Source organism: Centroberyx affinis, unplaced genomic scaffold, assembly GCF_046629955.1.
Source record: "Centroberyx affinis isolate AG114_WGS23_722 - 3 ecotype Tasmania unplaced genomic scaffold, CSIRO-AGI_Caff_v1 ptg000123l_1, whole genome shotgun sequence".
In the NCBI taxonomy this organism is placed as follows: domain Eukaryota; kingdom Metazoa; phylum Chordata; class Actinopteri; order Beryciformes; family Berycidae; genus Centroberyx; species Centroberyx affinis.
The window spans coordinates 925,062-939,187 of NW_027278824.1; the positions used below are offsets into that span (position 1 = coordinate 925,062).

The 14,126-nt window shown below is 42.1% G+C and overlaps 1 protein-coding gene across 3 annotated transcripts; it reads right to left on the reverse strand.

The window, feature by feature from the left end:
* Positions 1-86: 86 nt before the first annotated feature.
* Positions 87-13,128, reverse strand: depdc7a (DEP domain containing 7, paralog a). 3 transcript variants are annotated; one of them, XM_071529047.1, is made up of 9 exons: positions 10,755-10,851; positions 6,940-7,399; positions 5,864-5,994; positions 5,523-5,715; positions 4,866-5,086; positions 3,961-4,103; positions 3,736-3,861; positions 2,938-3,016; positions 87-2,808 (listed from the first exon to the last, which is right to left on the reverse strand). In XM_071529047.1, the coding sequence occupies exons 1-9, from the start codon at positions 10,768-10,770 to the stop codon at positions 2,594-2,596; spliced, it is 1,584 nt and encodes a 527-aa protein (XP_071385148.1). In that variant the 5' UTR covers positions 10,771-10,851; the 3' UTR covers positions 87-2,593. The 3 variants fall into 3 exon arrangements, with proteins under 3 accessions (XP_071385148.1, XP_071385156.1, XP_071385164.1); XM_071529055.1 differs by lacking the exon at positions 10,755-10,851 and adding an exon at positions 13,030-13,128 and having other exon boundaries at positions 88-2,808; XM_071529063.1 differs by lacking the exon at positions 10,755-10,851 and adding an exon at positions 13,030-13,123 and having other exon boundaries at positions 88-2,808; positions 6,940-7,394.
* Between the last annotated feature and the right edge of the window lie 998 nt (positions 13,129-14,126).

Below are 14,126 nucleotides of genomic sequence, written 5' to 3' on the forward strand. Positions count from 1 at the left end.
CACAGTGAACACTTAGATGTTATGTACCAGTGGCATACACAAGAGGGAGACAGTCACTAGGCCTACTTTTTTGCTAAGAGTGTTTAAGTGCTTCAAGAGAGTAAACATTCCCGAAGGGCTGTGCAATCCTCTGAAGTAAACGCAAAGAGGGAGAGTGGGTCAATGATACACCTGAAGGGCACTTTTGTCCTCCAAGTCTGATTATATGTCACGCCTGAGGAAGACTGTTGCTTTTTCAAAATAGGGGGTGCCCTAAGGCAGAATCTTCATGTTACAGTGGAGCAGCCTTCAGAGATAGTAAACGCAGCTACTCACTTGCAGGCTGAATGTCTAGTATTGGGAATGGTAAACCTTTTAGAATAACATAACCGGCAGAAAGTGACTGATCTTGCTCTGCACTTGAATTATTTAATCGCTCATGAAACAAAATGGCCAAAGAGGCATCATTTGGGGATTGGCTATACTTCTGTTCTGCAAAATGTGTAACTCGCATGCTTGCCAGCTGTTCATATTCACATTGGATTGGTTACATCATTATTTATCTACCCATTTATCTACAGTCTTTGTTCTCTGTATGAGCCAGACCCTGTTGGCTTATTCACACTCAGCTCTGAGCCTATTCCCATGTAACACTGTGGCACAAAAACAATTTGCGCAGAAGACCATAGTACTGCCACATAAAAAGGATTTAATCCCAAAATGACATGTCCACCATTTGGAAAGATGTGCCAGCTGCTCTCACAAAATGACTGATAGCAAAACATTGTACTTTTTAGAAGGTTAGTTAACTTCTTGGTGGACAAAATAATTTTATTATTAATTGTGGATTGTTTATATTTAACAGATATTGAATGATAAACTCCACATAATGATTTTTTCCCCCTAAAATGGTGTTGGAGGGGAGCTCCCCATAAGACCCCAGTATTCTTACTCTTTATTAAACAAATTAACTAAGCTCATTGGCCCATTCTCACTGTCCAGTTATAATTGTTGTGAAGTTGATTTTAGATTAAAAAAAATACCAATCTGTATTATCTGATGTGAGCTGCTAAAGTAAAATTGGATGATTGGTACTGGAGAGGACAGCTCATGTTGCTATTTGAAATTAAGATTTACTGTTTGAATGTTGAACCCTCTAATAATCTCATATTTAGCCATCTCATATCTTGAGACAAGGGCATACTTGGTTAGCCTGCAAATTCTAAAATAGACAAGGGATCACAGGATATGAATGAACACTATTGGTCTTTGATAAAGAGCAAATCTAACATGTTATTCCAAAGATTACATTCATTTACATAAGGAAAATGATATGTTATTAACCCTATTTCACAGATTTGGTGATTGAATGGACTGGTCAGATGACAAAGTCCGATGACTATTACAACATCTAGAATTAGAAATATGGGCAGCTTTAGATTCAACTAACATACAACTCTCAAATGAAACAAGGACTTGAGATTGTAACCCTATATTTAACAGCAAAAGCCATGTGTAAGGCTTGTGGATGGGTCAAGTAAAAATGGACAGAACGTACTGCAGGGTTTCTCATTTTCTTATTTATAAGACATTTGGACGTGCTGTTGTCACAAAACAGCTGGTTATCGTCAGGCAGGACAACAAGGAAATCCTACAATATGACTGAATGCTGTCTTATGTTCTGTGAATAAATTACGTGACACTCCAGATGTCAAATGCTAATGTGATTCCTCTCTTCATTAGAATATAGACATTGTGTCCTTGCATGAAAGAGAGCAATGTTCATAATGTGTCAATGTTAGACAATTCCTGTCGAATTCTAGCAAGTTCTGCCAAACTATGAAAAAGATTTTTCCTGTCACCCGGCAATGCGGAAGCAAGTTCCACAGTTGATTAAAAAGAATATATAAACCAACTTGATACAGAAAACTGAGGATGCCACAAAAATGAAGGTATGGTTAGTAGTCAAAGAGCTTACAAACATCTGCTTTGTTGGTTTGTAGCAACAAATACAAAAACCCCGCGGCACGATTCTCATGAATGTCTATGACTGTTTACAACAGCTCAAAATCAGACTTTCAAATGTTCAGGTTCAAATTTCCGTTCTGAGGGTTCCCCCAGACATAGTGGTACTGTGCATCGCACTGTATACAAGAAACCACATGAACAGACACATCTTTATTCCTGGCACTGTCCCTGTTGCACAACCATAAAGAATACATTCATTGAAGCAGGCTACGCAGACGGTCAACCTTCTTCGCACTGGCTGCAGTATTGTCAAGACGCATTGCACTGTGAAAACATCCAAACTCTCAAGAACACTCTGTTCATTTTGTTTTTCTCTGCACCAAACAAAGTCTCACATATCACTGACAGAGAATGATATTCCATGTGGGTGTCATGTCCTCATGTCCTTAAATATTGCAGCTTCTCTAAATCTCTACACTAAAATTCACATTCATGTTCAGCGTTAAATTACACTTTTCACAAGTACATAAAATCCACCTGTACTGCACATCTTCACATCATTTACATCACATTAGCCTTTGTTCTTACATCTATCTTTTTTTACATTATAATACACAAACGATTTGACAAATAAATATCACTGTTGCTACGTGTTGACACTGGACAATCTATTTCCAAAGTACTGAACAAAAATCTCAGGGTGGCCTTTATAGAACTGTCCCAGCAGCCGCCTCTTCTCCTTGATGGAGAGTTTAGGGTTCTCATGGATTGTCCGGAGCAAAGACCAAAGTTCTTCTTTAGTGGTTTTCTGTACACTTTCTGCATAGGCTTTGCCAGTCACTCTTCTGCAGTACGTTGAGCCTGAAGGAGAGGTAGATGGAGAGAGAACGCAGAGTATCATCTTATAAATTGTTGTTGGGTCAGATAAACCAACAGTCAAACAACTGAATATATGTACAAGATAAACAGATAAAAGAAAAACATGCAAACCTGTAATGACATCTGGATCTTTCCCTTTCACAATATTCCTTAGTCTGTCACTGACCAACTTGTGCAATGTAACAGGAATCTGGTGGAAAAAAAGAGCAAAAACATGTAGTTTCCATTAATCTTGACATAAAGCTGCAACATGCAACTTTTTCACATTAAAATAACAATAAATAAATACATAGATATATCATACATAGATATATCATGCCTACATCCCCTGTGAAACTGGCTTTTCAGTGATGTTTGGGACGTTTTGGGGCATAAACCATTTGCTATGGGTGTAGCTATCAAGAAGAGACTAGCGGCCACAGCAAAGGGAAGTCAAATCAACAACAACAATAGCGGAAAGCAGTAAAAAAGAACATACAGTGAAACAAAAGTTAGGAGGGCAAGACTTGCAATACACTTCACTGCCTCAAGGCAAAAAGTTGCATATTGTAGCTTTAAGCAACAGCAATACTGTATAGCTGTGATCCAAATCCCAGCGACACAGGCTTTCATCCATTTCACTTCACTGATAGAGCGGTCTGATAAGAGTATTGCTGTCATCATTATAGATATTGGAGCAATCAGAGATAGGGTTGCAGAAATGTTGTTCTCACTATCTTCACTTTATTTGGAGAGGAGACAGACAACAATCTAGTTTATGAACTCCCATTCAAGTTATTTCCAATGTCTGAGTTGTAAACCTGCTTCGAAACAGCCTGGGTAAACAGCAGTTTATCAACCCAGCAGTCCTAGGCGCTCACAGAATACAGCACATACACATATAAACACGGGCAAAGGGGCAACACTCACCTTAAACAGATCACAGTGGTTATCCAACATGAAGAGAACCATCAAGTCCACCTTTCCTTTGGGGAGTCTCCTACTGTAGACGATGGCACTTGAGAAAGACCGTTTGACTGCCATTCTGTTCTCAATCTGAGGGATGCATTTGGGGTTAGCAAAGATCAAATGCACACATGCACTTATACACACACACACACACACACACACACACACACACACACTAGTGCTCACCTCTTTGTGCAGTTTGACCTCCTGTGGTTTGGCTGCAACAGCCATGAACCTCAGGAGCCTGCGCAGCTCCTCCCTGCTGCGAGAGTCCTGCAGCTTCAGGCTGAGCTGCAGAGCCTCCAGAGCCTGCTCTTGCTTCCCATTCACTGACAAGAACCACACAAAACACCAGGATGAGTACACTGGAGCTTGGGAAAAGTATGAAACACATTCTCTCACTTTGTATTATATTCTTTGTTTACCAATACACCGTATCTGATGTAATTACCCCTTGTCTGGACTGACATGGATCTGGTATATCATGTAGAAACCCTATGAGGAATCACATCAAAGCCAAAAGCCAATATATGATAGGATGGTTGTACATTGTAACAATAAAATGTATTTGGGGGTTTTAACTTAAAGGCAGGTGTTTTTTTGGTGCAGAATCAGTAAGGTGAGGCTTGGTGCACAGTACATTCACTACCAGGAAGTAGCTTGGTGATTTTCTAACTGTAGAGGCTGTAGTGGCATGACTTAAATATTTTGTTCAGTAATTCTTAGTCACAGCACTTTGATGTTAACAGGTGGAGATTTTAAAGTCAACATAGTTTCACTCACTCCCCCCCACCTCCCTCTAAGCACCTATAAAGCGATAGCGCACTTGTTGAGTTAATGCACCATTACATCTTCATTCAAGCTTATAATCAAATCTATCAAACATTAGGAGACCTTTTATTTTGCTTTGAAAAATGTCATTTGAGAAAAAAGTCCCTTCTGTGCTTTGCTAGTATCATAGCATTGTAGTGAACTGAAGTTTAACGTGCCATTATTTGCCATCACTATAAAAACCTCACCACCCCCCACCCCAAACCCCCAAACCCCCACCCCACCTGAAAACAACATGACACCAAAGAGATCTCTCTCACCCAGCAGTTCGGAGATGCCAGAGTGGATGTCGAAAATGTGGTTGCTAAGAAGAGGCCGGTGCTGTGTATGTCCGTAATGCTGAGCCAGGACCCCGTAGAGCAGCGTCTTACACTGGGCCTGGTCGTCAGCGCAACCGGCCAAACCTCTGCTGACCTCCACCACCAGTCCATCTGGCAGAAACTCCAGACAGTCCACCGCCACTGACATCCACTCATCGGCCCTGAGGGAAGAGTGAGTTATCAGGATTTTAAACACAGGCAATCCAGCCAAAAGTTTGAAGCAACTGGGAGATAGAGTGAACCCAGTTGATGGAGATAGATAGTAGGTCAGTTAAGCCCTTGAGATAAACACAGCTGTTTAAAGAGACATCAATGGCTGTGTTTCCCTAATAACTGGAGAAGCCCGAGGGCACAGGCGAAGGCACAACACAAGCAAAAATGCAAAGTGTGCAAGTTCATATGTACATAACACTTAGGGTTGTGTTAGACATCTGCCTGTAAAGCACCTGGCTGGACAGGTGCACCAGAAAGGACTTTTATGAAACCACAAGTAGGCTAAACCTAACACTAACAGTTCTCATGTTCCGGTACAAGTTCTAGAACACGAGAAACCCCGCAGAATGAAAAGAACAGGAAGTGGGCTTTAGTAAGACGTACTGTGCTTCACTGAAGGCCTTGAGAACCTCTCTGTCTAGGTAGCTCGACGTGTACAACAGGTCCGGGTCGCTGTCCATGTCGTGCAAGGGGGGCCGGGGGTTGTCCTTGCCCTCCAGCAAGCTCTCCAACAGGGGGAGCTCTATCAGCTGCAGCAGCCTGAACACCGCCTGCTGGTGCCACACCTCATCCACCACTGAGAAAAACACAAAGGAGGGTGAATACTCATGAGGGTCATATAGGCACAGAGAGACACACACGTGCCACTGCCAAGCATCTGCCACTATGACAATGATTCTGGTGTTATGGTATGGTATATGAAAGCATGGAGCAAGACGACTTACGCTCTTGTGAAAGGCCAAGGTTGATCATCTGAGGGGTGATGGTGGAGCTCAGGTTGAGGTTTCCCAAAACGTCCTCCAGTGATTTGTCTGTTTTTACAGGGGAGTGGGTGGAGTAGCTCAGCACCTCTTGTCTGAAGAGAGACACATAATGACATCAATCAGTGGAAATGATTGGGGGGGAGAAAAAAAGCAGACTTATTACTGGAACAAATGTCACATCTAGCAGCAAATGTTTTCTAGTACTACTGATTCAGTCATAATTTGGTGCTGTTTTGATTACATTCATTTCACATCAAGGGAACCCAAGCAAATATAGTTGACAAAATAACAACTGTCCAATTTCCAACCTTAATCCATTTCTGATGAACATTAAATAGGGTGTTTGAAGCTGTATTCTATTTCCGTTATATTATTTCCATGAAGCCACGACTTGGCAAATAACAGGAGGTTCTCTTAAACGGTTACAGCACATGGTTCTTGATTTAAACAACAGCGTCTGTATCTTTCATCTCCCAGACACAGATTAGACGCATCAGACCTGTTCCCTGGTACAGTCAAGAGCTGTCACTCTCAGCACCACATCAGATCAAAAGGGTGCCAACAGAAAGTGCTGAGGCCATGTGATAGCAGCACATGGGTAATGCTTCCTGAATTTTAGCTCTCCCCAGCCTCAGAGTGAAGGGGGGTCACTGTAAGTTCAAGGATTCAGATTTTTTTAAATTAGTTGGAGCCTAGCACTCCCATGCCTTTCTGTCTTTTTTTCCGTTGCCATTTCAGCTGAAATAATTAAGTGCACTGAAATAAAGTTTTAGAGGTCTTAAATGTGAAGATGAAGGGACTCATATCAGCTGTAATCAGGTGGTAACTGCAAATTAAGAGAATGAAAGACTGAATGATGGAGCCTCAGGAGTTTCAGGCCATGGTTCACTAGTCTTCAGAGACGCATTAGGTTAGACATTTAAACCCAATCTAAAGCCATACTGGATTTGGGATTAACTCCTTAATCGGCTATCAGGGGGAAGGAGAACAAAACAAATCAAAATCAGATGTGAAAATGTTCTGATGTGGGCCTGTACCGTGTGCACGATGGACTGTAGTTGTTCTTGTTCCTGTTGATGCTTGGCGAGTCATAGCCGCTCTCGATGGTGCTGGTGGAGTAGGAGTTGATGTTGGTCAACAGTGCGGAGCCGTACGCCGGGCTCACGAACCTGTACAAACTGCAACTACTGTCCTCAAATGTGGCCCGTCTCTTTTCCTTGCCAAAGACTTTGGTGCCCACTGGTTCAAACACCCGCGAGTCCATGAGGGCCTGACAAAGTCGGACGGCCTTGTAGCGGGGAACCTCCTCGTCACCGCAGAAGCGGCTCTGGATGACGTGTGCCAGCACCACGTCCACAGCCTCTGAGCCCAGGAAGCAGTCATGGTAGGACTTCAGGTTGTGGCGCCGCCGCTTGACCTCCACATGAGACTGGAGGTTGGTGATAATGCTGCTCCAGATGAAGGTGGCTCGGAACGGCTTCCCGGCCATGCCCTGCTCTGACCCAGGAGGAGACAGGAAAAAAAAGAGTGAGGGTGGAAAAGATAATGAGAGGGGTGAGAGTGAGTGCAGAATAGTTGTGAAAAACTATTAGCAAACAAAATGTAGGAGGGGATAAGTCTAATCAGTGTCCTTGGAAAACCTGAAACTCCATGAAGACACTTGTCAGGATTCACATTTTCATTGATGCACATATTTGCTCAGACAATTTGCAACACATTTACTGCATCTTAAACTCATGCATTTACCAATACACAGGATTTGATGTTGCAATCCTTTTCCATAATCCAAGATGAGACACAGAAGCCCAATTCAGAGGTCACAAGAATGACGTACTAACCCACAAATGGTGACTACAGTGAAACCTGTATACATGAGGACCCTTAGAATGCAATGCTATCTGCACTAACCAAATGTTCCTCCAAAACAGACAGTTAAGCAGTGTCAATGTTGTACTCACATTCACAGAAATCGCAAAGAATTCTGCTCTTTTTAACACGCACACAGCATCACAGAATTATCTGTGTAACGTGACACAACCACAGAATTTAAAGTCAATTCAAGTTCTCTGGGTGTAACAGTACAAGCCTCAGTCTATCTCATGGGACTGATAACCTATCCCAACCCCTCTTCTGCAGCGTGCTTGTCTGTGAGCGTTTCAAGCGCTTTATTTGATTTCACTAATCAAATGAGAACACCTAAGGTTCAAATACCACAGCGGTTCAACGTGGTTTAAGGACATTTAGGGAAACAGAGAGCGTCATCTGGCAGCTTCCCACTATAGCAGAAACCTGATAGAATCTTGCTGCACCCAATCACACATGCACAAGGAAACACAATGATCAGATTGTGAGCCTTCTCTCACGAGAGACATCCTAATATGTTCCCATTGTACTTTCAACTGGGTGGGCTGCATCGCTACCCTCTAACACACACACACGTAAATCAGTAGATAATTCATGACAACATATCAAAACGCACATGCAGATACAATTACGCACAGACACATTCACCAACCCACAATACATTTTCCCAACACATCCCATCTGCTCTTCTGGGTTTGACAGGTCTTCGTCTCAGAGATTGATGATTGTCTTGGCTGCAACAAAAAGAGTCTGCGCTTACGTCATCCACCACAAACCAAACCAATGAGAGGAAGGGGAGATGGAAGAGGGGGAGGGGGGGGGGCGTTGGAGCTGGCCCTATAGAGATGCTGGTGTGTGATGGGGCTTTCATCTCGCAGCGGGAAACATTTAAAGTCTGGTAAGCAAATGTTAACCTAGGTTAGGGGAGGATCTGAGAGACTCGCTGTGGCCATAAATCAGGCAGCAGCCAGGCTCCACATTACAACAACACGACATGACAAATACTATTTGCAACCTATTTGTAAACCTTAAAAAACACAAAGGCTTGGGAAGACTACAGCAGCGAGCATATGTTCACCCACTCATTCAAAAACACAACAAGCATATGTTCACCCACTCATTCAAAAACACAACAGGTCACTGAGCACAGAGGAAGGTGTGCAATAGATATCTTGATGGACCTGCTGATTAATGAGATCCATCTACGTCAAACTGTGTTTCCCTCTGTGGTAGAGGAGCTTGTCCTGGACCAGGGATTTGCATACCAGGGAGGAACAACTGATTGCACGCTATTCCAGCATGTAGGCCTGATATAGGAATCATAAAGAATAGGCTGATGGTGAATAAATGAAACAAATAAATTATGGATTTTTTTTTTTAATTCTTCAAGACTCCTTAAGGAAAAAGTTCTACAGTAATCTTATAATAAATGTTAGAGGTATCAATACGTGCAATAGGGTCACTATCAATATTACTAAGTGGCATACACACTACACGTTCATGTAGGAATATCATAGGAATATTATAGTGATTTTTCAACAGGTCTACAGCAGGCTCAACAGACACTCAACTGTAAAACTGCATTATCAGAATGAAATCCTTGATTTAGGAGTTAACAGCAGGGCCATCTGGAAAAACCGTTGGGGGCCCTGGATTATTAAACCTAAACCTAAATCCGGATCTGATCAATCAGAGAATCATTGGGCTGAAAACCTGGGGTCGTCGCGGTGTGGGAACCCGGCTTCTCTGTCACCTCGTGTTGCTCGCGCCGGACTGAGGTTTGAGAACAGTTTGCACAGTTGACGCCGCTCCTGTTTCCCAGCAGACAGACCGGGGCGATGCAGGAGGGAATTGACTTGGATTTCAGTCAAGGGCAACACAGCAGTGTGTGTTTGCACACATCAGTAGGGGTAAATAATCGCAGAGGGAGCAGCGCTGTCAACACATGGGTCTGCCCCTCATGATCATGGTGATTATCACACCAATGAAAAATAAAACTTAAATATGCTACTACTGCAACAAGTAGCCTATAGGCCTAATGGTTCCAGAAAAAGCAAAGTTGATTTGGAGACATTCTACTACTGCAACAAGTAGTAAAAGCATACAAGTTGGTTTGGAGATAGCCTGTATTATGATACTACTGCAAATGATTTCAAGACAAGCATAGAGGTTGATTTGGGAAAATTATATCAGGTCATGTGGCAGATGTCTACAGTGGCAGATGCGTTCATTCCTCCTGCATGCTGAGACTAGTTAGACTGACTGATCAAGCCTGAGGATTCAATACACGAAAATGCTGAACCACATTGGTGCGTTTGAATTTGAATCCTTATGCAATGATAAGGTATAAAAGACATGTCATTCTCCATACCTACGTTTTGGTGAAAACACTGAAATGCCAGGTAGGCCTACTTGCCTACAACAGAAATGACTGGCCAATGCCATGGACCAAGATAGATTTCTCATGTATACTCTATAATATGTTTAGAGATATGTTTCAAAATATACATTAATTGTCCAAAAATATATTTGTACACGAGGATGACATTCATTTTATTTATTTTTTGAATAGGCTACTTAGAGATATTTGTCAACAGGGCATGAAAATATAAAAACAAAACATTTAAAATTCCAGTGCCCAAAATATATTTTGAATACAGTTTTTAAATAGATTGTCGGCGATTTTTGTATAGTTTGAAACATATTTCTAAACTTATGATGGACATGTGTTTTTTCAGTATGACACGTTAGAAGTATGTCCCTGTCGAGCCCTGTATTTTCAGTCTGAAGCCCAACTATAGGCGACCCAAGATCAATTTAATTTCTTAGAAAAAAAAACCTACAATACAGCAGGTTAGAGAACTGCAATAAGCAGAACTCTTCAAGCAACAGAATTACACTGCAAACACAGGAAGAGAAATACAATCATAACTATATCTGTACATCTATAGCCTATACTTTTTACAAGTGATTGAGTCTGTGTTATTACCTGGTGGTCGGTGCATGAAAAGCTTGTTCCCGGTGCGGTTTAGAGTGACTGTGAAAACCAGCCATTCAAATAATGTCCTTGGTCCTGAAATGTCCCAAAGTCCTCCTGTCCGGTGTAACGTGACGCACACGACTAGCTGCAGAGTCAACCCCGAAACCGTCTCCTCCCACCGCAATACATTATTCATGTCTCGAGTGTATATAAACCCTCCCTGCCTGGTCATTAATATGATAATGAAGCTTTCAGTCAAAATTTAAAATGCCCCACCGCCCCTCCTCCGTCCCCCCTCCCTCCCTCTCTCTCTCTCTCTCTCTCTCTCTCTCTCTCTCTCTATCTCTCTCTCTCTCTCTCTCTCTCTCTCTCTCTCTCTCTCTCTCTCTCTCTGTTTCACTAACTGGAAGGTACACAACAACACAAAGCCTCACACACTCACTTTTTTTTCACCTCCAGAGGAAAATACTTTTCTTTTATCATGTGAAAGGATAAGTCATTATAATACAATGCTGAGTAGCCAAAGCCAACCTTGACATTGCTCTGCAGCATGTCGTTACAATGTTAATGACAAAAGCTGCACCTTTACCCAACCACTTAAATTCTCTTATTTCAAATATTTCTATTGGTGCAATAAAACACTTGAAAATTAAAACAAATGATGAAATTCTACAAAGTTCTCAGAGTACCTTTCACTCACCAGGCCGCACCCTAAAAGCATACAGGAGAGGTAAGTCTGATTATGCCGATAAAGACCTATTCCATAGCAACCACTGTTTGAGACAATATTAGATGTCAGCTGTGTGTGGTTTTCAGTCTTTCAAGTTCATTTACCTCCACTCGAGAGAAGAGAAGAGAAGAGAAGAGAAGAGAAGAGAAGAGAAGAGAAAGAGAGAAGGTGGCTTAAATGAAATGTAAAAAGGAAGTTCCTAAGAAAAAGTCAAGAATGGGGAAGGCATGGAAAAACAGATACAGTACCTGTGTCTTTAAGTAAAAAAGCAGATGTCACTGGTGACATACTTCTGAAATAAAACACCTGACTGCAGGTACCTCAGGTGTCAAAGTGGTCATGATGCTATTCATATGAAGCTGTGCAACCTGTATACGGGCAAACAGCCTCTATAAATTGTCTCAAATGTTAGGTTTTTTTTGCTGATGAAGAGCAAACATGCACATCCCAGGGTAAATACATACAACCCGTATTAGGGATGAACTGCATGAACTGACTGAGGAGTGAACCAGGTGCCTTCTTTCCTGAGGTGTAATCTGACAATGGAAAAGGAGTAACGTGACACTGTAAACGCATGGTGTACAATGCGTCACAATGTTGGTCACTTGCTGAAAGGAAAACTCTGACAGCAATTATCTTCATGAGACGCAAGGGGTGAGAAGCGCAACTGTGACAAACTGGTTTGATCACTGTCCTCTTAGCCTCTTTTATGCATAAAAACGCTTTTTGAAGTGAGACAGTGAGAGAGGAAGGGAGAGAGATAGAGAGGGGTGTGTTGCCAGCATAAAACAGGTCCTAGATCTGTCACATGGTTCGTCTTTAAACCCACCTAGGATGACAGAAAAGTCAAGAATATTGACCGCTGGACAGCAGCTCAGAACTCATGTGGTTAGAGCAGCTGGGTTGTGAGCAGAAGGTCACCAGTTTGAATCCCCAGATCAGGCTGAGAGGGGAAATTAATGAGTAATATTTCCCCCTCCGGCAACAAATAGCATTGAGCTTCCCTTATGCAAGGCACTTAACCCCCACTTGGTCCAGTGGAGCTTCTCAGTGGCCACCTGGTTGTGCTGGGCAGCTCCCAGGTGTGAACGTGTGTAAGTTTAAGAATGTGGGACGGTACGGAAAGAGAGCCTGTGTGGTCATCAAAACCCTTCCCCCGATAAATACAGGGTAGTTGTCGGATGAAATATGAACTATTCCAAAACCAACAACAATGAATGATAAGGGCTATAAAACTTCTTCTAAAAAAATCTTTCAACATCTCTATGGAGATTAAAAGCCACCCAAGCTTTTCTTTATACAGAAATGTTATGATAGTGTATTTGAACTTTGGCATAATGTTGGTACTCAGAGTCACAAAAGTAACTCCCACAAGTAACTCTTGTATTCCAGTCCAAAGTAAAGGTATAATGCTGTTGTCAATCAATTTAACAAGTACCAGTAGTACTACCTCTGAAGAAATAGTCATAACATAATCCATAACATATTGAATCCATAATACCTCAGTATGACTAGTTGTAACTTGAATTTATGTATGAACGTATATGAACTCACCTTTTCTCTTGCTGTAGATGACGTTTTTAATAGTTACACAGCAATTATGCCCACATAGAACAAGACAACGAAAGTTAGCCCGGTGCCTTCAGTTACCCGAGTCGCATGAGAAACCTTTGGTTGATGCCAAAACTGGTTTTACAACTCTGTGACTGAATGCATTGCAGTCAGCTGTGCTGGTATTTTGTAAACCGGTCACAAAGCTTACTTCATTGTCGTAGAATGTAAAAATGTTTCACACATACAAACAAAACAGCAAGAGAGAGAGAGAGAGAGAGAGTGAGAGAGAGAGAGAGAGAGAGAGAGAGAGAGAAATAGAGATAGAGATAGAGATAGAGAACTGTAGTTAATACAATCAGAAACCTAGTCGACAAGGTCAAAGCAATATTTGCTCTCCTGTTTCTTTCCCCGTGCCTGGAAAACCATGTTTATTTCCTTTTCTCTCCCCTTCATACTTATCGGTCATGCAGTGTTACTAAAGAATAGCTCATTTATAGGCACAATGATGACAAACATTCTGAGGAATTTTCTTGAGGCGATGGCATTCAAAAGTCAAGGAAAAGTTATTTCAGGTTAAGACAACTTGCAGACTAGCTGGCAGGTGTAGCGTGAAACATTCCTGTGACTGCTGAGTTGCTGGTTCAGATCCCTCGCTGAAACTGGATGGGAGAAGTGATTGAGAAGCGCTTTCACACCTTCAGCAACTATCATCAAAGCCCAGTTGTCAGCAATACATGTCTGGTTATACTGAGCATCTGCCATACTGAGTGTGTCTGAGTGACCCTCCCATCCACAGACTACTGCTGTATCAAGTGTGTACCTGGTTAAATACAGCTTTAAAACTATGGCTTCATTACACAGCACATTAGGTTTTACTAGATGACATTTCCCAAACCATGTGGCTCCCCATATCTGTGTTCTCCAGTCTTATCCCATACACAGCCCTCCTCTTATCTGTGCTCCTCTCGCCTTCTCACGCTGCCTCAAAAGGGCCCTCTCAGTCTATCTCCCACATATGGAACAATGCAGTGCATTAAAATTCATAATGCTTTTCATCTGGAGAGCAAGACTTTCAACAACTATCTCTACCAGTTGTG